The 26,429-nt window shown below is 39.9% G+C and overlaps 1 protein-coding gene across 2 annotated transcripts in view; it reads left to right on the forward strand.

Moving 5' to 3' along the window:
- The first annotated feature begins 256 nt into the window (after nt 1-256).
- srgap3 (SLIT-ROBO Rho GTPase activating protein 3) overlaps nt 257-26,429 on the forward strand; it is an 89,670-nt gene continuing 63,497 nt past the window's right edge. Inside the window, exon 1 of one of the 2 annotated variants that reach the window (XM_036124757.1) lies at nt 257-906. In XM_036124757.1, coding sequence (XP_035980650.1) covers nt 843-906 — 64 coding nt within the window. In that variant the 5' untranslated portion in view covers nt 257-842. The remainder of the gene's footprint in view (nt 907-26,429) is intronic. The other variant, XM_036124758.1, reaches the window with a different exon arrangement.

Consider the following 26,429-nt stretch of genomic DNA (forward strand, 5'->3'; position numbering starts at 1 on the left):
GTGTTGATTTATCAAATAGGTTTTTAACTACTTTAGGGGTTGTAAAGCGGGGGATAAGGGATATCAGGTCGCAGTGACAGCTGAAGTGCACAGAGAAAGCTTTTTACTAAACCACCTCTGATAATTAATGTTATTGTGACACTTAATTACACTAACAGCCTATGATGCAGGGATTCGCGGTTTACGGAAATGGTGACACATGCATGTGAAAAGTGGCGCATAGGACCAGGGAAGGCTTCGGGAAACTCACAATGTGATGTCCCTTAGAAGTGATGTGGAGGGGAAACGACGGCTGGTTGGCAATGTGAGCAGGCTCACGTGATAATCTGTTTAAATTCCTGTTTCCCTGCAGCGCAGTTTGTCAGCCTCGTCTGTGTGTGTGCGTGCGTGCGTGCGTCCGTGTGTGTGGTGCCTCGCTGCTCGTACGCATGTCTGTTGATTCCTGCCACAGAAGGACCTGCCTGACTGCCTGAGACCCACTCACCATCATCATGTTCTTGCTCTAGTCCGAATCTCTTTTTTTTGGTTTTGTTTTTCCCGCTGAAGCCTTTTAAGTGGACTTGTAGCAGGAGGAGAAAGCAGGAGGGGAAAGAAAGAAGAAAGCATGCGGCATTGATTGGACCGATGCTCAGGGGGCTGTGCATACACTGATTTCTGGGCTGCAGGAATACAATAGCGGAAAAAAGCCCTCCGTGCCTGTTTAGAGGCCACAAGAAGGAGAGGAAAAAAAGGAAAGAGAAAAACGGAGGAAAACGCGCTGCAGCTCTGCAAGTCGAAGGAGGATCGACGCTGAAGCGAGTCCTCGATCAACGGGGTGGTCTCACCCTGAAGCCTGAGGAGCCATGTCATCCACCAGAATCAAGAAGGATAAGGAGATCATAGCGGAGTATGAGACCCAAGTGAAAGGTGCGTGAGGAATCCGGTGTTGATGAGTCCTCTTTGGTGTTTTCTTCCAACGCGCTGAATGCCGCCACCTTTGTACTGTAGACCGCTCCGGTCAGGTGACAGGTAATCCGTGACAGCCACTCAATGTGCTGGCATGCCTGCACCTTAGAGCGCACAAACTCGCCTTCAAGCTAAAATTCCCGTGTCTCTTTCTGCTTTCACTAATTCGCCGTCAGCCGGTGGGGTTTCTGCGTGGAGCTGCATTTGGTTGTGGGTAGAAGGTGGCTTTGCGCGCTTTGTTGCTGGGTGAAATGATCCCCGTGAGTGGAAACCACTGCAGGATGGTGGTCCGGTTTGCTTTCTTTGATTCTGTGAGCCTGGATTCGGTTTGTTGTTCTGGTTGGATGTGGTTAATGTGAGTGTGGAGCAAAACAGATGATAAATGCGTACAGCAGCATAAAATGCAAATTATTACAATGCAAGGATTGATAGTTCAGTTTAAAGGTTTAAATCTTATTTGCTATGGTTACATCCACAAGTCATTGACACATTGTTCTCCCCCATGAAGATCACCAGTTCTCACTGGTAGGTTATAAAAAGTTACTGTTTCAAAACCTCTAAAATGTTCTAGTATAGCTACTGTTTCCATGATTTAAAGCCCTTTCGATGAGATGCCAAATAAAGGGCTGGAGAGACTGGTCTTCTTGGAGCACCGCCCCTACTCAGTTTGTCACTGCACATTGCCAATCAGCTACCTGGGAAAAAAAACAACAAATGTGGCTGCTTGACATATTTCTGGTTAAAATAAACCGTAGAAAAAAACAACTTCATAATTACATAGTAATAAAGTTATAGTTAAATATAAATAGCATCTCTGTTGAGCCGCCAACTGAAAACTTACTACTAGGCTTTGCCAGTTACAATTGTATAAAGGCTTAAAAAGTTGCAATATCAAAATGGCCGAAATTGTAAAAACCCAATCCCCCCTTGCGACCCCATGAGGGATAAAGCGAGTAAGAAAATGGATGGATGGATGGAAAACCAAATCCTGCTTGTTCCTGTGCAATGCTGGTCACCTGGCTGAAAGAAGGCAAATACACTAAACATTTACATAAATCTCTTTAATGTTACGTTGTGTGGTGGAAGTTTAACTTGTGTTTGGAAGTAGGTAACTTTACATCAGAAATGACGAAAATCACATGTGGGGTTCCCCAAGGGTCCATTCTTGGTCCCCTTCTATTCAATATCTACATGCTCGCTCTAGCTCAGATCATAAAAACCAACATCAGTTATCATGACTACGCAGACGACACACAGCTCTACATCACCATGTCACCAGGTGACTATGAACCCATTCAAGCACTGAGTAAATGCTTTGAAGAAATCAATGCATAGATGTGTCAAAGTGTTCTCCAACTGCATAAAAACAAAACTGAAGTAATAATTTTTAGGCCGATAGTGGAGTGATCAAGAGTTAGCACACAGCTTCAGATGCTTCAGCTAGGAACCGCAGATAAAAGCCGATCAGGCTCGAAATCTGAGTGTAGTGATGGACTCAGACATGAACCTCCAAAAGCATCTAAAGACAATTACAAGGTCGGCTTTCTATCACCTGAAGAACATTTCCAGGATTAAAGGACCAATGTCTCAGCAGGATCTGGAAAAAAACTAATCCATGCGTTTATCTTCAGTAGAACTGATTACTGCTACGGTGTTTTCACAGGTCTGCCTAAAAAGTGGATCAAACAGCTGCAGCTGATCCAGAACGCTGCTGCCCGTCCTCACTAAGACCAAGAAAGTAAAGAACATAACCCCAGTTCTAAAGTCATTAAACTGTATCCCAGAGAATAGACTTTAATATACTTCTGTTAGTCTATAAATCACTGAATGGCTTCCCGCTCTCTTGGTACAACGGCTTTGTAAACAATGTATGTTGCGGTCATGTTTTGCAGTGATTGTAGTGTAAAATATTTCCACACAGCAGACATGGTGTGATTAAAACCTGGTCAGCTAAAGTACTAGGCTCAATGCGCCTCTGCTAGCTTGCTACTAACTGTGGAGCGGATTTCCTGAACGGAGCCGTGTTACTCCGCCCCCCCATGAGACCCGCCTCCATCAGCTAGAAGAGCAACCGACAGAGACTCTGCAGACTTTTCAGCAGACTTTTCAGACTTAGCTTATGGATCAGAAAAGTAAGCGGGGATTGGATCAGAATTTTCAGATTCATAAAATACATTGGTATCAAAACCCGATACTGATACTGGATCGGATCACCCCCATACCTGCCGGTAAAATTAGTCAGTATTTTTGCTCAAGTCTTTGTGTGAAAACAAAAAGAACTGTATTATCAGTGTAATAATAATATTATTAATAATACATATTTTACTATAGCTGCAATAGGACTAAATATCCATATTTAAATAAAATTAATTGTGTTCTACTTTGTTTTAAAGTTTTGTGTACATTTTGTTACTGAAACCATGGTAGTTTTACTCAACGTCATTATATCATGAGTATGTTATAGCCTTTGTCTAATGTAAGCATGCATGGTTTAATATGCTCGTTTAGGCTGTGTAAACAGTTCTATTAATGTATTTGGGTTTTTAATAATATATTAACTTATATAAAAATATACAACATCAATGTTACCTAAACTGTGGTAAAACACCCCATTGGGCTGCCTTTAGTGGTACTTTAATGAAATATTTGGATTTATTTCCAAGGTAAATACTAACATAGTAAGTGGGATGTGGAGGGCAATGATAAATTAGGAACAAGTGATATTGGCCAGATACGCTGTGTTTGTTATTAAGTTTTGATCCAAACCTGGATACAGGAATAATCATATTCCGCTGTCAAGTTTGAAAATCTGCTGGATGAGTAAATTGATGTTAACAATGCCCAAGCTAACTGTTGTTAGCAATAAAAGCGAATAACATAGAATTTTTCTGCCTTTCCAAACACCATAGCACCATGTTCATTCAGGTAGTTGTGTGGTACTGTGTGGGCGACCGGTTGAATTCGATACAAACTGTCTGAAGTGCAAATAAATCCCAGGCAGCCACATTGGTTTTTGAGGTCGGGTACGGAGAGAAACCTCTGACTCGCACTCTGATCTCTGACTTCTAGGGACTCTTGTGTTATTTTACCTACTTCAAATTTAGAAGTTAAGACGTTTAGGTGAAAGCTGAACACATCAGTCGACCAATATTTTGTGACATAACAAAACAAACCTCTATCCTAATATATGTAAAGCTGTTTGAGAATAGCAGACTATTTTGAAGTCTGTGAAGCTAGATTTTACAGTGTTTTACTGCACTACTTTATTTTTGCCCATTAGGAAGAACTTAAAGTCACATCAAACAAAACACAGTGGTGTCACTCCACACATTTTAAGATATATTGAGAAAGTTAAAAAATTATAATTCTGTGACTTTTTTTTAATTTAAATCCCCAATAACTGACTTTGATGCTAAATATTAGAAAATTACTGGTATGAAGGTAACTGTTTGAAAAGTTCTCATATTAAAACTGCTAATATTTTAATGAGATGCCATGGGGGGTGCAAGGCTATGAGAGGTCTATTCACATTTCTCTGGACTAACTAGGAGACAAATTTGACCATTTTGAAGTTTCAAAGTTTCTCAACAACACAGACAGTCTGGAAATAAAAACCCATTAGTTAAGGCAGCACTGTTTTAAAACTACAAAGCTATCATTCTCTCCAATCAGCTCTAAAAAACAACATTTAGTATATTTATTTTGCTTAGTTCTGTTAAATAAGCTACAATCTCAATGTATAAATCCTTTTTATTACATTATCGTAACTGCACTCATTATGTTCTTATGGTTTCGCGGCTTTTGGAATATTCTGTTCCATTCAGATTGTGTTATACATTTCTGTTTTAAATGTTGGTTTGAATGATGGGACGCTATTTACAAATATTTGTTTATCATCTTATTTGCCAGTGTTCCTCTTTAACCTCCTATTTTTAGGGGTTAAAGGCTCTGCTCATATTCAATTCAATTCAATTCAATTAAATTTTATTTATATAGCGCCAAATCATGAAACATGTCATCTCAAGGCACTTTACAAAGTCAAGTTCAATCATATTATACAGATTGGGTCAGATTATACAGATTGGTCAAAAATGTCCTATATAAGGAAACCAGTTGATTGCATCAAAGTCCCAACAAGCAGCATTCACTCCTGGGGAAGCGTAGAGCCACAGGAAGAGTCATCTGCATTGTACATGGCTTTGCTGCAATCCCTCATACTGAGCAAGCATGAAGCGACAGTGGGAAGAAAAACCACCCATTAACGGGAAGGAAAAACCTCCGGCAGAACCGGGCTCAGTAAGAACGGTCATCTGCCTCGACCGACTGGGGTTACAGAAGACAGAACAGAGACACAACAAGAGAGACAAAAAAGCACAGAAGCACACATTGATCTAGTAATCTGTTCTACATTAGATGGTAGTAGCGGGTGAGCCGTCTTCTCTGGATGATGTCACAGTTAACAGAACGCCAGACCAGGTGTACCTACTATGAAGAAAAAGAGAGAGAGCAAAAAGTTAAAAGCTGAAATGACGACAGTCATTTCAATGTAATACAATGCAAAACTGGAGAACAGTAGACTGAAGAACAGTAGAAATCAGTAGAGTGAGAAAATTAGACCCTGATGTCCTCCAGCAGCCTAGGCCTATAGCAGCATAACTATAGAGATAGCTCAGGGTATGAGCCACTCTAACTATAAGCTTTGTCAAAAAGGAAAGTTTTAACATTAGTCTTAAAAGTAGACAGGGTGTCTGCCTCACGGACCAAAACTGGGAGTTGGTTCCACAGGAGAGGAGCCTGATAGCTAAAGGATCTGCCTCCCATTCTACTTTTAGAGACTCTAGGAACCACCAGCAGACCTGCAGTCTGAGAGCAAAGTGCTCTGTTAGGAACATACGGGGTAATCAGAGCTCTGATATATGATGGAGCTTGATTATGAAGGGCTTTATACGTTAGAAGGAGAATTTTAAATTCTATTCTTGATTTAACAGGAAGCCAATGAAGGGAAGCTAAAATTGGACAAAACCCTCTTGTTGATTTTCATCAGAACTCTTGCCGCAGCATTTTGAATCAGCTGAAGACTTCGAACTGCATTTTGTGGACTTCCTGATAGTAAAGAATTACAATAGTCCAGCCTTGAAGTAACAAATGCATGGACTAGTTTTTCAGCATCACTCCTGGACAGAATGTTTCTAATTTTGGCGATATTCCGGAGGTGAAAAAAGGAAACTCTGGAAACCTGTTTAATATGGGATTTAAATGACATGTCTTGGTCGAAAACAACACCAAGATTTTTAACTTTATTACCAGAGGCCAAGTTAATGCCATCCAGATTAAGGGATTGATTAAGAACTTTATTTTTTGAAGACTCTGGCCCAAAGATTACAACTTCTGTCTTGTCAGAATTTAAATGCAGGAAATTTAAAGTCATCCAGCTTTTGATGTCATCAAGACATGACTGCAGTCGAAGTAACTGATTGGATTCATCAGGATTTATGGATAAATATAGCTGAGTGTCATCAGCATAACAGTGGAAATTAATCCCATGCTGTCTGATTATTTTGCCAATCGGAAGCATATATATAGTAAATAGAATTGGTCCAAGGACTGAACCCTGTGGTACTCCACAAGTGACCCTAGAGTTTGAGGAAGATTTATTATTAACATGAACAAACTGGAATCTGTCCGACAGATAAGATTTAAACCAGCCTAATGCTTTTCCCTTAATCCCTACACTATCCCTATTCACCCTCCACTGGAACTATTGGAAGAGTTGAAAAACTGAGCCGCTTTGCTTTGTGGTGAAAATATAGGCTCCTGAGAGATATTTGTGTAAACATGTCACCGCTCATCCAATCCTGCTCGCTCTCTACCTTTCTCCAGGCCACTTCTGGTGACTCAGGCATCATTTGTTCAGCTCAGATCCGACAGCGTAGTGGCCAAACTGCTCCCGTGTCACGGATCGGGGCTCGGCTCGCAGCCTTTTTTTTTTTTTTCGTCAGGCAGCACCCCGTCAAACTGTGGACGTTGATTCACGTAGACTGCGGCTTGTTTCTCATTCACAGCTGGTGTGTCGCACATAGCTGGCGGGCGCAGGGAGGGCTCTTTCTCTCTTTTGCCAACACCTCACAAACACAAAAGGCAACGTTACGAGCCGGAGAGGGCAGTGAGTGAGCCATAATGATATTCAGATTGGAAATTGCACCTGTCTCACTGTGAGTTATTACTCTATGGTTAATGTGCAGTCAACATGGCAGATGGGGCCATTTCATCCAAGTGTCACTGATTAGGTCGTAACAAGACGCCGGGGTTGCTTTATTATGTATGAGCTTTAATAGACAAGTGACAGAAATATAGCCGGTTTCAGCGATACAACAAAGTGTAAAAAACTGTTAGTGCATTCGTCAGGGATAAATAATCAGCTTGTTCGACCGCGCTAGCTGCAGATGACATGAAATATAAGCCCTCCCTTATAGAGCTACAAACTGCTGTGCTAAAATCTTAACCCTCTGCCATTGATGAATTCCTGACGACCCCTGAGACCGGCTGCCAGAGCTGAGACCTCTTAAGGACCCTGGGTGAGGGTGTTCACTTTGTGCAAGCTGTTCAGCTGGCTGATCTTTCATTTGCATGTCAATAGAGGAGGGCTCCAGCCCTGAATACATACACACACACACACACACACAGAGGGAGACTGGCTGAGGAGCTTGGTCTCTGTTTTGTAGCTAACCACCATGTGGTTACTGGACTGCAGCTCTGCCGCCTCCTTTTTGCCAAGTTTTACCGGCAGCTTGTGAAGTGGGCTCAACTAACAGCAGCTGCTTGACATTTACGATAAAATCTGTGGCCGTAAAGCTATGCTCCCTCATTATTAAATACACATATGTGCTTTAAAAAGTAAAAAACAAAACAAACAAAAAAAAAAAACTGATAAGAACTGGAGCTTGGTGGTGATATATCACAAAGCTTTATTCCTGAACAGTCAAGCAGCAGAACGTTTGTTTCAGCAGTACTGTAGTGTGCGGGTCTGTTTTTTTTTTCCTTTTTTCTTTTGCTGCACTTTAAATTGACTTAATTAACTGTTGGCTGTGTTTCCTGAGTCCCACGCGGCAATTAATCACCGATTCCCTCCACTGGAAGGAGTTCAGTAAAGCTTCGCCCCTACTGTTTTCATCTGGCATGGTGTTGTCAAATAATAGGGTTTTTCTTATGCCGTTTTACCTGCAAAGGGTGGCGTGACTGTTTCTTTTTTTTTCTTTCATTGGTAGTTTAATTTTAACACTAAATCTGTATTTAAATCAGTTACGGTGCCTTGCAAAAGGTTCATATCTGCTATTTCACATTTTTATTATGTTACAAATACACAATGCCACAATGAGCTTTTTTTAATGAAGGGAAAATTATACATGGTTTTTAAAGTTATAAAGGTATCACATTTCTAAAAAGTGTTAAACAGCTTTACACCTTTCAAGGCAGGAATCCTTCTTTCCAGAATAGCTCAAGCTCGGTCGGATGCAATTTAGTGTGTATGTGAACATTCATTTTCAAGTCTTCTCACAGACTCTCAATTCCATTTAGATTTGGACTTTGACTAGGCCATTGAAACACATGACTTTGCTTTGATCTTAACAATCCCTTCAAAGTAAAGTTATATGTTAAAGGGTAGTTATCTTGCTGGAAGCTATACCGAACCTCCATTCCCCAGCAGCCTCTAATATTGTTTCTTCCAGGATTGCGCTTTATTTAGCTCTGTCCATCTTGCCATTAACTGTAAACAGCTTCCCTGTCCCCACAGCAGGATGCTGCCACCATCATTTTGATAAAGAAGATGGTGTGCGAAGGATGTGCAGTATTTTCCACCACACATAGCATTTTGCAAGTTGTAGATTTATGTATAATGATGACCTCTGAAAGCTTTTGGTTTTTTGGTTTTATTTAGGGGTATTAAAGTAAAGGAGGGATGTCATACCTTTCACATTTATATTTGTAAAAGAAGAAGAAAAAAGAAAACATACGTTTTTTTTTTCAATTTAACAATTATGTGCTACTCATGTTGTTCTGTGATATAAAATCCCATTTGGGGGGGGTGGTGGTCTAGTGGTTAGAGCAGTGTGCTCTGAGAAGGTTGCAAGTACCCGGTTCGATCCCCGCAGCCTGCACTCTGGGTCCCTAAGCAAGACCCTTAACCCCATATTGCTCCCCGGGTGCCGCACAGTGGCAGCTCACTGCTCCCCAAGGGGATGGGTTAAAATTTACAGAGGTGAATTTCTCCATTGTGAGATCAATGATGTTTAATTATTATTTTTTTATTTAAATACATGAAGGTTTGTGCTTGTAACATGACAAAATATGAGTTTTAACATGACGAAAGTTACGCAAGTATGAAATTCTTCTAGTTTGGCTATTTGTTCATCCTAAAGAACCGCGTTGAGTTGGTGAATTAATTTAGGAAACAGCTCAAGGAAAATCATCAGTCTCCTCCAGATGTACAAAGTAATGACAAGCTAGTCAAACATGCACACTACAAGGAAGCAGGAAGCATAACTTTAAGGGCTCCTTTGATGTGTCCAGGGCTGTTTTGTAGAGTACATGCATACATTTACAAACAGAACTACAAATTACTGTAATTACACCTGCATACTATAATAGATCTCATCATTATTCTGATTCTTTAAAAGGGTTATACGTTTTCCAGTCCTGGCAAGAATGTTGTAAGACATTTCAGACCAGATGTATAAACCCGGCTTTATGATATAATAGTGCCCGTGATAAAAGGCAGAAATGTAGTTGTGCATTAATTTGAGCAGTTTTAATAAATTAGATTTTATGCACATACACAAACTTGTTTTCCACCCCTGCTAGACTCATCGATGCAGACACTGCCCTTATTATTATTAATAAAAAAAAACATTGTTCATAGATTTAAAAAGACAAGGCAAGAAAGAAGTACATTTAGACTAAATATGGAGTTATATTAGTGTTTAATTGAAGGATGCAGGGAAAATATGTCTCATTTAATGGTTTTAAATGGATCATGTAAGAGGCTCATGGCAAACTATCGCACTTAACAAGCTAATCAAACTAATCTGGAAAGATTTGTTTTTTATTGCAAAAGTCCCCAAATAGAGAATTGCCAGAGGAACCACATTTACACACAATCATTACCACAGTGTCATGTTTTAATAGAACCAATCATTTTCCGGTTCAGAGTCACTATATCGAGCTCTAAGTGAACTCCTAAATTGGTCTAAAACAAAAAGAAAACATACAGACATGATCATGGCATCATTATCATTTATCTGCAAACACCAGTCTGTGTGTAGTAAGGACATGTGTACAGATGGCTTTTAGATTTATGCCTTGCTTATGCACCAGGCCCCGGGGGTGTCACTTTGTTGCTGCAACACACCATATGCAGCTGCAATGCAGAGGAAGATAAATGCAAAAATACGGCCCACTGTAATGTTTCCTGTCAGCAAATAAGTCAAAGAGGACTGAGATTTCTTTAAAAAATACCTGAAAACTGTGTTCACTGAGGTAAAATTAGTTGAATTTGTAGGATACTTTTCAGGGCCTTGCATGAGTATTCAAACCCCAGAAACCACAGCTGTCTGAGTCAGCCCTGTGAATCAACAATTTACATTCAATTACAGCTGCCTGTCTTTCAGGGTTTGTTTCTATACAATCTAGAGGCTGCAAATTTGGCCCGTCCTTCTGTGTAAAATAACCGAAAATCAGTCATATCAGATTAGATGTATAGCTGATGTGACCTTCAGTTTTCAGGTCTTTCCAAAAATCTTGACTTTAACGAGGCCATTCCAACACATGAATATGTTCTGATCAAATAGTTCTGATCTCTGGCTGTGTGTTTAGAGTTGTTGTGCTACTGGACAGTGGCTTCTAAAAGGTTTTCATCCACAACTGCCCTTCATTTAGCTACATCCATCTTCAGGTTTACCCCCCGCCCAGCTTGCCTGTTCCCAAATCCTGATCCTGCCACCACCATGTTTTACAGAGGGGATGATGTATTATTCAGTGGGCTGAGCGTTGTTAGATTTATGCACACACAAAAGAGTGTTGCATGTTGGCAGAAAAAGCTTTGGTCTCATCTGACCAGAGCACCTTCTTCCGCATGTGGCAAACTTCAAACAGGAGCTCTTACAGAGCTCTTTCAGTAATAGTGGTTTTCTTGCCATTCTCCCATAAAGGAAAGATTTGTGGAGCGCATACTCTGAGTCTCCATACCTCCTCCAGAGCCACCATGGCTTTTCTTTGTTGCCTCTCTGATTAATGTTCTCTTTGGCTGGCCTGGGAGTTTAGGTGGAGGGCCATTCTTGTTATGTCTGCAGCTGTGCTATACTGTTTTAAATTTCACATGATGGATTGAACATTGCTCCGTGAGAATCTTGGGATATTGGGCTATTAACCAACCCCCGCTTTACACTTCTCCACAACTTTCTACCTGACCTTTCTGCTCTGTTCCTTGGCCTTCATGATGCCGTTTGTTCACTAATGTTCTCTAACAGACCTCCGAGGCCTTCACAGAGCAGCTGAATTTATACGGTGATTAAATTACACACCGGTGGACTCTGTTTACTAACGAGGCAACGGCAGAAGACGGTGTGTTGCATCGAGAGTGATGACAAAGTAAAGTATGCTGTAAAAAAAAACAAAAAACAGCACTTATTTTAACTTCAGATTTGTAGAAAATTTGAAAATCACATCATTTTCTTTCTGCTTCACAATCATATGCTACATTGTGTTGTTCTGTCAAATAAAAACCCCAATAAAATGTGTTGAAGTTTGTGGTCATAACATGAGAAAACATGAAAATGTTCACGGGGTAAGAATACTTTTGCATGGCACGGTAAGTTTAGTGGAATCCTAGTTGAAAGGTAGTTTTTTTTTTTTGGTTAGTTTGGTGAGTTGTTGAGACCCTCCCAGGCAACGTGAAGGTTGCTGTGCAGAAACAGAGGACTGATGAGCTGGTCACGCTGAGTCATTTACTGTGGTGGATCCTCCAGCTTCCTGCTTGTTGGGCAAACCTGCTGCAGGCTAAGTGAACATTGGCGAAGGAAATTTAATTAATTTGCTGTTAGGGCATTAATCTTGACTGGGACAGCTTGTTTATTGTACGGTCCAATAAATTCCCTTTCTCTCCGGGCTGTTTTGGTCCGTGTGAAACTGCGGCGTGTTATTAAAACATGACAAAGCTGAAGATTGCTTCTGTTGATTTCCTATTATTAATCACCAAGGAGCATTTAGTAAATGTACTTATTTACTCTTTTGTTTAAAATAAAATAAAAAAGATTGATTAGCTAGATTTTCTCATGTGGAGACTCATTTTCTGCAGGGCTTTATTAGTAGCTTAATTAGGGCGCTGTGAAATCTGTTTTGTCTTCCTCCATTTCCTATTTTTTTCCTTTAAAAATCTTTTTTGCTATATTACTTTTCTGAACTGCATGTTTTTATCTAAGAAGTGGCTGTCATATGATAGATTAGTGGATGGTGGATGAATAAATTTACAACACAGGAACATATACCAAATTTAATGACTGTTCAGAGGTAGATCTCACCTCACAGAGACTGAATTTTGCAGCAATCAAAATACGACACCAACTAGTTGCACCAAATTATCATCTACATTTCCTAATCAGTCTGTTGGCTCTCATCAACTTTCCTATTCCATTTTATTTGATCAATTCATATGTCATTCAGTCAAATTTATTGCTTTGTGATAATTTTAATTCAATTGGAAACACATAATGTTGAATAATATATAAGTAATTCTATCCTAGAATGTGCTTAAAATGTATTAAATGTATGAATAAATAATTAAATCATCAATCATAGTTTCATGTAAAAGAGATATTTCACTATTTCAGTATCCCTTTATTTATGGTCCTGCACTACAACACATCACATATTTATTTAGTCTGTCATCTTTAACCATTAAAGTGAGTGGGCGGGGCTACAACAGCTCTAGATGATTGGTTAATTTACCAATCTGATGTTAGAGTCTACTGGGGAAGCTATGGTGATTTACAAGTTAGCTCATTAGGGACTGCAACACCAGAAATGTTAAATACACATGTATTTATATCTATTTTATAATTATTTATTGGACTTTGACACTTATGATTTTCCATACACTTTCAGCAGGACAGAACACTTAGGGCCTGATTTTTATATTGTGGCAAGGGGATATTTTTAGTAAAACAAATCTTTTATTCTAAATAACAAAATGATCACATAGTCGTATTACGTGTGTCAGATTATAAACTGGGAAAAAGAAACTGTAAAAATTGTATATCAAAACATTTTTTTTTGTAAAACTAAAGGTATATTCACACCGAACACGAACAAGGTGAAATTTTTTGCGTTCATCGCCTGTCGTCAGATGCTTGAAATTTCGCCTCTATCTCGCAAACAATTCATGCTGACAACGTGCGGACAACACAGCGAAGTTTCGCCCAGCTCATTTCACTGCATCATTAATTAGGAGGACTTCTATCCGCTTGTCGGTTCCGCTTGTCTGTGAACTCGCCGTGGCAGACATGAATTTTACCGAGCAAATCACGTAGCAGTATGTTATGTGGAAAGCCAAAAAACGGCGCCCCTGGATGGTTGTACAGTTTTTCTTCTTTAAAAACTTATGTTAAATTGAAATTATGATTTGAAAATTATGATTAGAGCGTCTCTAATTCAACTAATATTTTTTTAAAAATCTCTAATTTCACCTTTTAAAAGAAAAGTTTAGTCGTATCATGCTTGTGCACAGCATAATCCCTCTCTGTCATCTTGGAGTTTTGCTTCAGAGTTCAGAACTGGCTTTTCTTTGGTCTCTGGAAGCTCAGTGTGATGAATGCAGCTGCAGCTTGATTAACAGATACTTTGTTCTGTCCGTTTGACAAGTTTTGGAGATATAATCAGCCTTTTATGACACAGCAGATCTGTCAAGTGTTGTTTATCATTTAACAGCGTTTGAATAGTTCCTCAATTCATGTGTTGGCATTAATGAAGTTGACAAAGGCTCTTTTTAATCAGACAAACGTCTTCGTTATCTGGGTTATTTCTGTGCCAGCCAGTGCAAGTGTTCACTTCTCATTTTAGTCGTCTGATTCGTTTGGAACCAATTTTAACCGACTAAAAGTGTTACTTTTAGCCCCTGTCCAGTAATGGACTGCAGTGTACTGGGAATTTAAAGATGAATTACAGTTTTACTTTTGTTTTTGTTCAAACCTATAATGGATCTGTAAAAAACTAAATTGCCTTGTCTGTGTTTCTCTTTTATTGCCACCACTGCACATGAGAAATTGTATTAGGTTTTAAATTTGCACCATCAACACTGATGATAACTGCTTCTATCTTTCTGTTTTACAACAGCAAATTCATACTAAAACCGAAAAATAAAATTGTGAAACTGCGGTTAGCTCGTCTTCTACATCTCGTGTGATAAGGACGTGAGTGATAAGAAAAATATTACTTAAAGAGTGTATCTTAAAAGGTAAACAGATGCACTTTTTCTTGAGAAGCTGAAACTTTGAGTCTTTTAAACATAGAATCATTACCTATTGAATTAACACATCACAGAGCTACAGTAGCCTAACATTAAAAGATTGTCCAAATTACTTTTTTGTGCAATGTGAGTGGTTAACACAGGAAGTGAGGAGGCAAACCCCAAAAGTCAATAATACCACACAGTCAGCTTCATGTTTTACTCAAAAGGCAGCAACAGTTCCTTTACACCAGCATCTGCTAAATGCATCAACGTTTTTTAAAGGCAACACTGTTAATACCATACCACTTTATTTCTAAAGTACTTTGACAACAACATAACAGTTGAACAAAGTGATGAAAAAAAAAATATACGCAATGCTGGTATGTAGCGAACCTGATATTCAAACCAACAGAGGAGTAGTGTTAAAAAGTTTATTTTAAATAGGTGCCAAATATGGTGGTGCAGTCAGGACTGGGTAGGAGACCAGATGATATGGGCAAAGACTGACTTGAACAGTTTGTGCAGATGGGTGTTTCTGACAGAATCAAGCTTGACCAGAATGTGCAGGCCGTAACAGACTTGACTAGAAGCCGCCGATGATTTCCCAGCGTGGGCAGCGCGAAACACATAAATCCCAGGAGAGACCTCTACTAGGCGGTGCGCACAAGCAGTAGTTAACAAACTAGCAAGGGCAGGGTGAGAACAGGTCCAAGGAATCAAACAGGCAAAGCAACGAGAAGACGCTGGCGAACAACACATTGCAGGTGGTGAGACAAGGCGAGACGTTACGGCCTTGGCCCTTGACTGAAGCAGGTATATGTAGAGAGCAAACCACATGGAATAACTTGGGGGATAATTAGTGGCAAAGGCAGATGGAGCTGATTAAGTGCTGAGTGGAGGCAGGAAAGGTGACATGGAAGGGTGGGCCATGGAGTGAGAGTGAATGAAAAGTACAAAAACCCAAAGCATGTCATTTGGGTCCAAAAAATAGTCCAGCCATGAGGTAATAAAAGCATAGGCCACAGTGTCAAGGTAGCGTCTAGACAGGAAGGGCTTAATTTTTGACATCCACCTCAGCTGAAAGATAGAGGACTTAACCACAGTATTTACATGTGTCAAGTTTTAGACCGGGGTGTCTTTTTACACCTAAATTAGTGATGATGAGTTTTTCATAAGGGGCCAAAGAGGAGAAATCGAAGGAGGGGACATTGATGGGGTTGGTGGATTTAAAAAGCATAAGCTCTGTCTTTTTGTTCTCCAGAACTAAGGAAATTCAGTGCATCCATCCCCAGATGTCAAAGAGACAAATAAGGAAGCTGAACAGAAAATCATGTTTTAAAGGGAAATAGACTTGGCTGTCATCACCATATAAATGAAAAGGCACACAATGGCTAAATACTAAATGCCTAAGTAGAGGTAAAATTCTCCATCATAACACAGAAGCTCCTGTTTGAGAGGTAGGACCAAAACCACTGGAAGGCTGAGTTAGTGATGCCCACCCACTGCTCCGGTCTGAAGATAAGAATGTTATGGCTCACTGTGTAAAAGGCAGCAGTTAAATGTAAAAGTAGGGCTGGGCGATAAACCTATTTAATCGATTCATTTGAATTTACAACTTATTAAGATTTAATTTTAGGAAAATCTGGAATTTGTTTTGCACTCAGTGGGCTTCCATGAAGGGAATAGCATGAAATCCTGAATATATGTTTTGGAAAATATGTTGTCAAAATATTGTAAAGAGGAAACGTTTCTTTCCATAAGATGAGATAATTGAATTTATTCCTCAACTTTTTTTTAAGTTAGTTTGAAGTTACTGTTCTTAGCTCCTTGTTTAATACCACTAGTCACAAACATTTGGATATATTTTCATTGTTTACAATTTTACAAGTATGTTTCACAGCTTGTATTTAGTTGCACTTTGAATTCAGGTCAACTCCCAGATGAAATATTTGAAATAAAAGCCAGTTTTTAAAAACTTTCTTTTTACAAAATTTATTTTTGTGAAATGAAAAGGAGGGGAATAAGTCCATTGATCGGATTTGGTATAATGAAATCTGAGATTCTATTTTTAAGCAGTATTGCCCAGCCCTATCTAAAAGTAAAACACGATTTCCAGGGTCCACTGCCAAAAATATGTAATTGAAAACCCTTAAAAGAGCAGATTCAGTCAAAAGTTCATTTTAATATGAGTCTTCATGTGTTTTTGTTCACGTACAAGCTAACGTTTGCAATGCAGCACAGCCGGCTGCTGCAGAAAGTTAGAAAAGCAACAGCTTCTGATGTTGCTTCAGAATGGGAGATTAGCGACTACTATAATGGAAGTTGCTCTCTGAGGCTCTGAATTACTAAAGAAACATATCTGTGCTTGAGACGTTTCCACAGGAAAATTCGTGTTGAGAACACTGAGTAGAAGTTTTAGAAGTCTACTAATTTGTTCAACATTATATTTTGTATCAAGGGGAGATGCTAACAGCTAAGTTCAACTAAACCAAATCTTCACCTACAGTTGCTGGTTACATGCAAACTGCCATTAGCACAGCAGGGGCAGAAAAGTAGTCGTTTAAAAATTGAAGGTCATTGAGGCAGATAATTATTGTACTGAGTGTATTCAGTGGTTTTTAATAGAGATGTTACATCATCACATGCTGCCAGATTCCCAAGGTTGTGAAAAGATAAAGCAACAGACGATTGCATTGGAAATTGTTTCTTAGAACAGTTTTTCCAATTGTGCCAGTGGCATGTTAACATGCAATTCTGCATGTCGGCTCTGAGAGTAAAAGCAGTTTTAGTTCCTTCTACTGCTAAGATAATAAAACTGCCCTTGACAACACGACTGATTTGATCGAATTCAAAACTTCTAAGAGAACATTTATCCACTGTGACCATAGCAACAGATGAAACAAGGTGGCCCTGCCAAAAAAGGTAGAAAGTCTCTCAAAGCGCACTATCTGACGAAGCAATTAGTTAAGTGGTAATATTTTAAGCTGCAGAAATGCTAGATTAACTTTATCTTAGCATGTCCCACAGAAGACTTTAGATAATTAAACAGACTACCTATTTGGAGCTCTCCAGTCCCTCTTGTACACCGCTGAGTATAGAAACAGGATCAAAGGTGGCATTATCTCAGAAGAGCAAAACTGTGGCGTTTCACTGTTTAGTTTTTAAGAAATAATGAATTATGTTGCTTTACCTTTGGTATTGATTGCATTTTTTTAATGCTAAACCCATTTTGAATTTGAGTTAAGACCAACATTTCTCTACTTAGTTTTGCCTGTTAACTAATTCAGCGTACATGTGTGTGTGTGTGTGTGTGTGTGTGTGTGTGTGTGTGTGTGTGTGTGTGTGTGTGTGTGTGTTTGGGCTTCGCTAAAGTTCTCGCTCTCCAGCTAAACAAAAACCTGATAACTGACATTACAAAGACGTGACAAGGCATGGTTGTTACAGTTGTCTCCCCTTTGTCTTTTTTTCTCCTTGTTTCAACTTCAGGTGTTGTTTCTGAGGCTCACACTGATAAAAAGATGTACTTAAATCCTTAAAACGTTTGCTGTCTCTATTCTACTGTATGCAACTGGGTATTTTGCTTTAATTCCTCATAATTAATGCTGCATAGGAGAAAAATCTGTCTTATTGTTGTAATCTTATGCTGCTGCGTTCTGATACACCTAAATCGGCATCATCCTTCTTTGTCCGGCACGCACCCCACACGATACCGCACTCAGCGTGCCACCTATCCAAGTCCTCCAGATTTAACCCCTTCCTCCCAGAGCTTCTCCCCTGAGACTGGTTTACGCCCATGTTGCCATGGAGACACCTCACAACCTGGTTCTGCATAGCTGGATAGCAGTAAATGATTGAAGCTGGGTGGGATTCTTTAACTCATGCCGGTTTATCCCATATAGTGATGAAATTATTATTATTTTTTTTTAATTTTACAACAACAGGACTTATTTTGTCATCATCAATTGATTGATTTCTTCAATGTGGTTTTACAGTGATAAATGAGCTGTCTGGTTGTTATGCAAGTGTAGTTTTTGATTATTGTTGCAGTTAATGCCATTTGCCTTGCTACTATATAGTTTCAATACAAAGAGAAGCAAAGAGGGGAAAGCTTGGGGCTACTCAAAATAATGCACACGTCAATCTGTCGTTTTTTTTTTTTCTCTCAGTCCGGATTGATTTTTAGTTTAGCAGACAGAACATCCACTGGAAAATCCAATAAAGCAGCTGATAATCAGGAGGACCAACACAGAAACTGACAGCTGACATCTTGCTCTAAGATGCTCCACCGGTTCATCTCTACCCAGCTATTGATTGGGCTCAGCTAAAGTTCTCTTATCTCTGAGCACACGTGCTGCAGCAGCCTGGGCTAAACAGGGACCGGGTTAGATGGAGACAGGCGAAGAACCTCCATCAGCTGCATGGCCCCACGAATCCAAAATTGCACTAATCAGTAGAGGATTAAAGCTGAACAGAGAAGCAGGGGGATTTGTTAAGCAACTGGGACTTGTACTCTGAGACTAAATATAAGGGGCAGACAGAGTGAATAGAGGTCCGGATGAGGGCTGCTTTCCTCTGTGTGTCTCCTTTTCACACAAATTTGGCTCTGAGGCGTAGAATCGAAATGCTGCAGAGCTGGAGTTGGGGATTAGGTCGGGGAAATTTGGCTCGTAGTTGTTTTTTTTGTGAGCTTCTCTTGTAACATGGTGACATGGAGGAGGCTCTTTGACTCCTGCTCCCAACTGCAATTATCTGCAAGCTAAAGATGCTTTCACCATTATGCTTATTTATTTTCAAAAATAATGTTCAATTCATCAGTAAAACACAAGACGTATTGCTCTGAAAGAAATGCAGCATGGTCTCTTTAAAGTGTAACTTACCCCATAATCAACTTTTTTTAAACTATAAACTGGACGATAAGGATGCTATTAATGTTACTGTGTCATTTTTTACACTTTCATTTTTTACACTTTCATGTGAACTTGTTGGGGGGGGGGGGGGGCTTTGTCACCTTGGATACTCATGTTTCGACATATTACTTTCCCTCGTCCTGACCAGCCCCCCCCGCCTCTGTTTAAGCCCCACCCCCCCGCTCATCCCCACACAAAAACCCTGACCCTCAGGGTTTCTTGGCATGGCCCACTTTGGTGCCATTTTTCAAAATTACTTTGAGGCTGAGGTTATGCTTTTACATCAGGGGGAGTTGCACTTTAGAAAGCAACTTAAGCCGCTGAGAAAAAAGTTTAATGGATTTTAACAGAGTAGACATAAAGCATCCATCAAAGCCTCTTAGGTTATAAATGTCACGGAGCCTTGCAGTTGGAGTTATATTATCACTCATGCTTTGGTTTCATTCTTAGTTATTGGTCATGTTTAGTTAATCCCTCCACTCATGTCCCTGAGCTGTCCATCTGCACTGATGAGGAGCGCATTAGAGTGACGGTCAAGAGGACCATGGTAATAATTCTGGAGGAGCTGTAGAGATTCACAGCTCAGATAGGATAATCTGTTTAGAGGACCATATTTAGTTGTGTACTCCACACATCTGGTTTTTATTAAGTGGCAGGATTAGAGTTGTTGTTAAAAGACAGCCATCAGAACTAAACAGGGCAATGGTGGAAGACACTTAGAGGTTGCAAAATGTTTGAAAATGAGACAACAATCTAGACAACAATACTAAACTTACAGTCTGAGCTACAATGGAGAATGTTTAAATCAAACCACATGTGTTAGACCAGGACAATCAAAATCCAGACCTAAACACAGATAAAAGGCTATTATGAGACTGACTATCCAATCTGACTAAGCTTTAGCTTATTTGCAAAGAAGAAAAAAATGGCAAAGATTTTGGTCTTTAGATGTTCAAAGCTGATATACACAAACCATATGGTTAATGGAAATGAAAGGTGGTACATTTAAATGAACATCAGATTGTACATATATTATTTGTGAAAAGCAATTGAAGGCGTGGTGGTCCACTTTGTGTTGATCTGTCTCATAAAATTCCAATCCCAGCATTTAAGCTTGTGGATGTAATGCAACAAAATGTGAAAACATTTAATAAACTGTATGAATACTCGCATAAGGCAGCTGGAAAGCGACTTTGCTAATCTAAGCCGGATAAGACAGTAAAATTAATATTTACAGAGGCCCACAAATCTGCATTTGATCCACATTTAATTAACTTTATTTTAGATTAACTGAACCCTTGTGGGAAATTGTTGTTTGGTTTATTTGGGCTTGTTAGGAAGTCAAGGTCAGTCAGAACGTGTTCCTCCTCATGATTAATGGCTGTGATTGAGGGCCCAACAATCACAGCAGAAAGGTGCTGGGACCTGAACCTGTGACCTTCAATAAGTCAGAGTGCTAACTACTTCTGCCGACGCTGCTCTCGAGGCAGCTCTAGTAAAAAACTTGAAAAGCGCTGAAGCACTGCATCTGCTAATAATTTTGTTGCCATTCTGTTGCTGGGGAGCCAACAGGAAGTCAGGCGGATCGGCAAGAGGAAGTCTCAGATGCAGATGCTCTCAACCAGATGACTGTGCTGCACAAAGACTGCGAAGAAAAATGCTCAACACACATTTGAAAGCCTGAACACCAAACATTTGGAGATGTGGGTCTGGCATCAGTTTTAGCTGTTGCAGCCCATCTCACATGGCTGCTCACAAGCTTTAATTATGTTAGGACTGTTTCTTCAGAACTTTCACAGGAGCTTTGTGAAATGTAAACCTTGTAAATTACTGAACTTGCTTGAAATTCCATCAGAAAAGCACAGTTTCCCCTGCAGAATTTTGCTTATCAAGGGTCAAAATTCACACCTCTCTGACATCCTACTACTGTTTTATAGGTTTTCCTGTTCCTGTATTATGAAGATCCATATGTTGACTGTGCTTTCCATGTACATAAAGGCATCCCTTTGTGGAGCAGGTGTAGGCACCAGAGCCACCATAAGAATGACGATCATTAAAAGTGTGAAGTACTGGCAGACATAAACAAGTGACGTTGATTGATTAAAGATCTGAATCTCTCTATTTGGTCACTGTGAAACTATAATGTCTATTCAGAGGCCCTTTATAATGGGAAATACCGATTCAGTTTCCATGCAAAAGCTCATCTATACCATAAAATCATCTCCTATTTGCAATTTTGGGTGTGGATCTGAGGGCGTATGGGTTGCAGGGGACACTTATGCAGGCTGTTCCATCCATATTGTGAAAGCATGAGCTGTCTCCTCATTCTCGGCACAAAGGCGAGTTTATTCCCAGTGGATGTTGGTCTCTGTCGGGGCAACCGATTCTTCTCAATGATCCCGTTTGAGAGGTTCTGACAGAATCCCAAGTCTTATTGGTAGAAATCAATCTGATCTTTTTACAGATGGCATCAATTGTCGTCTATGATCTTCAGTCAGCACTGGAGGGTCTTGCAGTAGAGCGTGAATGACTGACATGATGGCCAGCTTCTCTAGTTTTGAGGTCATGCTATTATTCCCTTTGTTTCCAGGGTCAGTTCCTTCATCCATGCGGCACCATGGAATACATCTGCTGCTTTTCTACATCAAAAGCAGTAAGTTTAGGTATTTTGGGCATGTGAGCCAACTTTTAATCAACAACTTGCTTCATACAACATGGAATTTGACTTTAGTTCTACTTTGTTCTCGAGGAAGACATTTAAAGTACTATATAGAAAAAAGGTAAATAGAAATATTTTTCTTGTAAATATGACTATGTACATTTTAACAAAAGAGGCCTGGATTGGTGTAAATAAGCATGGTGATGGCCTGAAGGACGAAACTGTCTCTGTGGTGTTTGGTTTTAGTAAATAATGCTCTGTTACCTAAAGGTAAGAGTCTAAACAGGTTTGTGTGCAGGAGGTGTGGGGTCTGTGCATTTTCTGATCATGGACCTGTGCAGGTCCGTGCATGGAGGGATGGTAAGCCCCCATAATGTTCCTTGCAGTACTTCTTGAGATGCCGCAGTGTTAATGTGTGAGGACCATTTTATAGGTGGTTCCTATCATCCATATTGTTGAGGATGTTGAGGGGAGGCAGTGTGGGGGGTGTTCTCTTGAGGTCCACCGCAAACTAATCTTGGAAAAGCAGATGACATTAGATGGTCTGTTGTACAAAATGTTAGAAGCACTTTTTGTTATTCTGCAGTGTTGTTTGCAAACTTATCATACTGTCTTCTATGATAAATACAAAGTAGTATCACCAATACATTAAAACTGTAAACATATAAATTAAGATGCTGCAGACCTTAATCAACGTAACAATAATACTTGAATATTGAGTAGTATTAGAACAAGATAAAATGTAAAACAGTTGTTTTATAACACAGAAAGGTACTTTTGTCTCAAAAAAGATCCAAATCACGCTCGACTACTCAAGCAAAAATGAATCATCAGAGTCTGTCTCTGTCGTATGTGCTGGCTAATTCTAATTAGGTTGTTACAAAGGTTGTATAAGGCAAATTTATCCAAACAGACATGCATCCCTCATTTGTGTGAGCCAGCTAGACTGTTAATCATGTTTCAGATACTCTTCTCCCTCCACCCTCAGTCAGCCTCTTGTCACATCCGTCCCTTTTTCTATTAAAGAAAAGAAACCCACACAAAAACAGAGCAGATGGCTGCATCGCTGCTTGGAGATGACACGAACTAACAAAGCAGTAACATTAAAAGGCTCAACTTACTCATGTTGAGTTTGAGGAATCATGTTTTTGGTTGATTGCCCAGATAATCTCATTCCAAACTGGAGGTCTGTGGATTTTTCTGTCACTTATTCAATAGTATAATCAGAAGCTCTGTTTTTAAATTTTAAATGTTACATGAGCTGCTGCAAACAACCAAGTTATATTAAGAAGTGATACATAAATCAGAGCGTGTGGTTAATTGCTGACCGATTTTGTATAGCTTTGTATTGAAAAATAAATCTGCCGGTATGACAGTTTTGGTCATTCAAACGTCTCTTAATTCAAATTCAAATTGAAATTCAAAAATATTTTGTTAATCCATAAAGGAAATAATGAGTTCATGAAACAATGGTTGTCCAAATTTCATTATAAACTATTAAAGGGGTAACCTGACGCCGCCAGATAGATTTGCTTCGCATATCCATCTGGAAACCTTCCGTTGAAGTAATTTTGGGAAGGGGCGAAAATACTGGTTAGCTGATTGGCCTATGTTGGTGATAGACGGGCCAAATAAACCAATCAAATTTGTGGTCGCTCGTAACAGAGCGACGACGAAAACACAACCACAAGCCAAGCTACTCTTGCTGCTGCAGGTAAAGGCTCGTTAGCTCAGCAAAGAAATACTCTGTAATTCTGATAAAACTTGCTCGATAGCCACGCTAACGCTAGTTTCATCGGCTGAAGCCGCCATGTTCTTTAGACTGAACTGTCACGCTTCTCGTTGCGTCACACCTCAACCCGCCTCAAAGCCAACGCTGATTGGACGTTCGTTTGGTGAACGGCTCCAAATTTTCTTTAACGGAGAGTAGTCAGACTGATCTGCGAGTGAAACCTTGAAAGCTCGCGAGATCAGGATGGTCTCACGAGGCTATTAAAGGGGACCTACTATGAAAAATTTACTTTTTGCATGTTTTTGTATTTCCATTTGGGTCTCTATTGCTTCTAGGTACAGTCCAAGCTCAAAAAAAAGAAAAGACAAAAGCATGCAGATGTTTTTTATTTATTTATTTATTTATTTTTTGCAATAAGAAAATGTTTTGTTGGTGTCTGGACAACAAGCCGTTTCATAAACCTCCCGATTATTACATCACAATCGGTGTGACCCAGCAGGCTCAGCATAGCTCTGGCAGCTTCATTTTTTGAAGAAGAGCACATTTGGTCAGCTGGTTTTATGCGATGTACAATAGTTGCTGGAAAAGACAAATGTTTTGTTGTTGGCTACAATAAACAACATGTGTCTGTGCACATTCTCGCAGTCACGGAGAACAGTGCTGTGTAGCTTAACTTTATTTCTGATGGCAATTTCCCATCCACGTTGCAGAAGAGAGTACGAGTGTGACCGTTGGGTTGGGGCAAAATTTGGGGCCATTCGAAAGTGAAAATGTCCATTTCTTGTTAGACACTAAAATTGTATATTTACAGAGGACTACAAGCTCAGTTCTGCATTGATCAAAAGTTAACTTTGGTTTGGGTCGACTGTATCAAGTGCACACGATTTATTGGTGCATCTCTAAGTTACATTTTTTGACTATAGTAGTCCAGTCTAATATCAAACTTATATAACCAACCTTATCAAGACAGCCCTTGGTAAAAATAGAAGGACGTCGCCTAAGGCAGATATACAGACATCTTATAGATACAATAATACCACACCTCCCGTACAATAAATGTTATTTTGACAGCTGTATTCACATCAGCCTTGTTGAGTCTACTCTACTCGTTCATTTTCTTTACCAGAACCATTGAAGAAAGTCTTTCTTCTGTGAATGGGCAACAAGAATGACAGAACCTGCTTTGATGGTGTTCAATAAAACAAACATGCATAATCAATTTGACCACAGACACACACTCACAACCTTTCTCCTCTTCAAAGACTGAGCAACAGCCCAGAGGGCTCGCTCTCTTTGAATAAACTGCAGGGAATGAGGCTTGTCAGAGGGCAGGGAATAGCTGGGGAATAATTCTCCAATTGCTCATGGTCTCTAAGAGGGCCAGGCACACTTCTGGTGTGTATGTGTGTGTGTGTGTGTGACCTATTTCTTTCTTGAATTGCATCTTTTAAAAGTGAGGCTGCAGCTTGTGGTTTAGATTTGCCTTTTCAGAAAGAATGATTTTTTTTTTCAGAAGTAAATCCTGTCACTCATGCGCGTCAGTGTCACATTTTCTTCAGGCAGTCCTCCATGCTTGCCAAAAGAACAAAAAAAAGACAGGGAACACAACGGCACGTCTGGCACCACAAGTCCTAAAAGGACCGGAGTAGCAAAGTGGTGTCTGGTTCCGAGCTTCCACAATAAACTGAGCTTTCAGCTCTTTGAGATGGTGGGGAGAAAAGGAGGCCCCTGGATAAAGAGGAGGACAGGAACAATGGTTAACCACAGAGTGAAGCACAGCGTTTAGGGCCGAGGCCAGGCGGCACGACATCACAGAGGCTGCTGTTGCACAACAGCACAGATTCCTCATCCCAGAGCCTGGTCTGTGATGAGGGCTTGGCTCTGACCAAATTGCACCCTCAACAGCATGACAACACAGTCTGTGTGGTTTTATCGTTCAGCTAGCAGCTCCCGCCTGCCAAAAATCGCCCTGTTCTTGTTCTTTCAGAGGTTATTACTTGCAGTGACTCGTGTTGCAACAGAAGGGTGTCGTAACACGCTGTGACTCTCATTATAAAGTTCAAGTTTGTATTGGTGATGTTAACGTAACAACAAGTTTAAGGAACAAAGTATTTTTGCAAAAAAAAAAAAAAATAGGTGGGAAATGTAAAAAAAATAAATCTCTGCGTGAATCTGGTGCCTCGTGAATTGAGCAATAAAAGGGAGATTTAAAAGAAGAGAAATGCATGCATCTTTGAATTTTTGCATTTATCGCAGAAGCTCAGATCAGATTAGGAGACATTTCTCGTATTAGTCCTGCAAGGCTTCCTTCCTTCTTTGAAGTAACCCATCGTTCTTTCTCTGGTAGATCCCCTTCATCGTTCTCTTTTTTTCTTTTTTTTCTTTTTTTTTTGCTCTGTGGGATAGGTCTGTCTGTGCTCATGAGTTGAGGCGTCTTGCTGCTGAGGACAGCACTAAAAAGCGGAATCAGGTTCTGCTCACGGCTGCCACAGGCATGAAGGATCCTCACTCTTCCTGGTAGTGTCAGGGTCCTCTTAAGGAGAAATGTGACTTGTGTTTTTCGAGTGTGGGAGTGCATTACCTTCTCATTAGATCGGTCTGATCTCGCTGTAAATCCCGAGTGGGGACATTTATGAGAAGTTATTGTTGCTGGTCATCCGACGGGCTTGGCAAGGAGCCCAATTCTTT

This window comes from Fundulus heteroclitus, chromosome 20, assembly GCF_011125445.2.
Source record: "Fundulus heteroclitus isolate FHET01 chromosome 20, MU-UCD_Fhet_4.1, whole genome shotgun sequence".
NCBI classification, from domain to species: Eukaryota; Metazoa; Chordata; class Actinopteri; order Cyprinodontiformes; family Fundulidae; genus Fundulus; species Fundulus heteroclitus.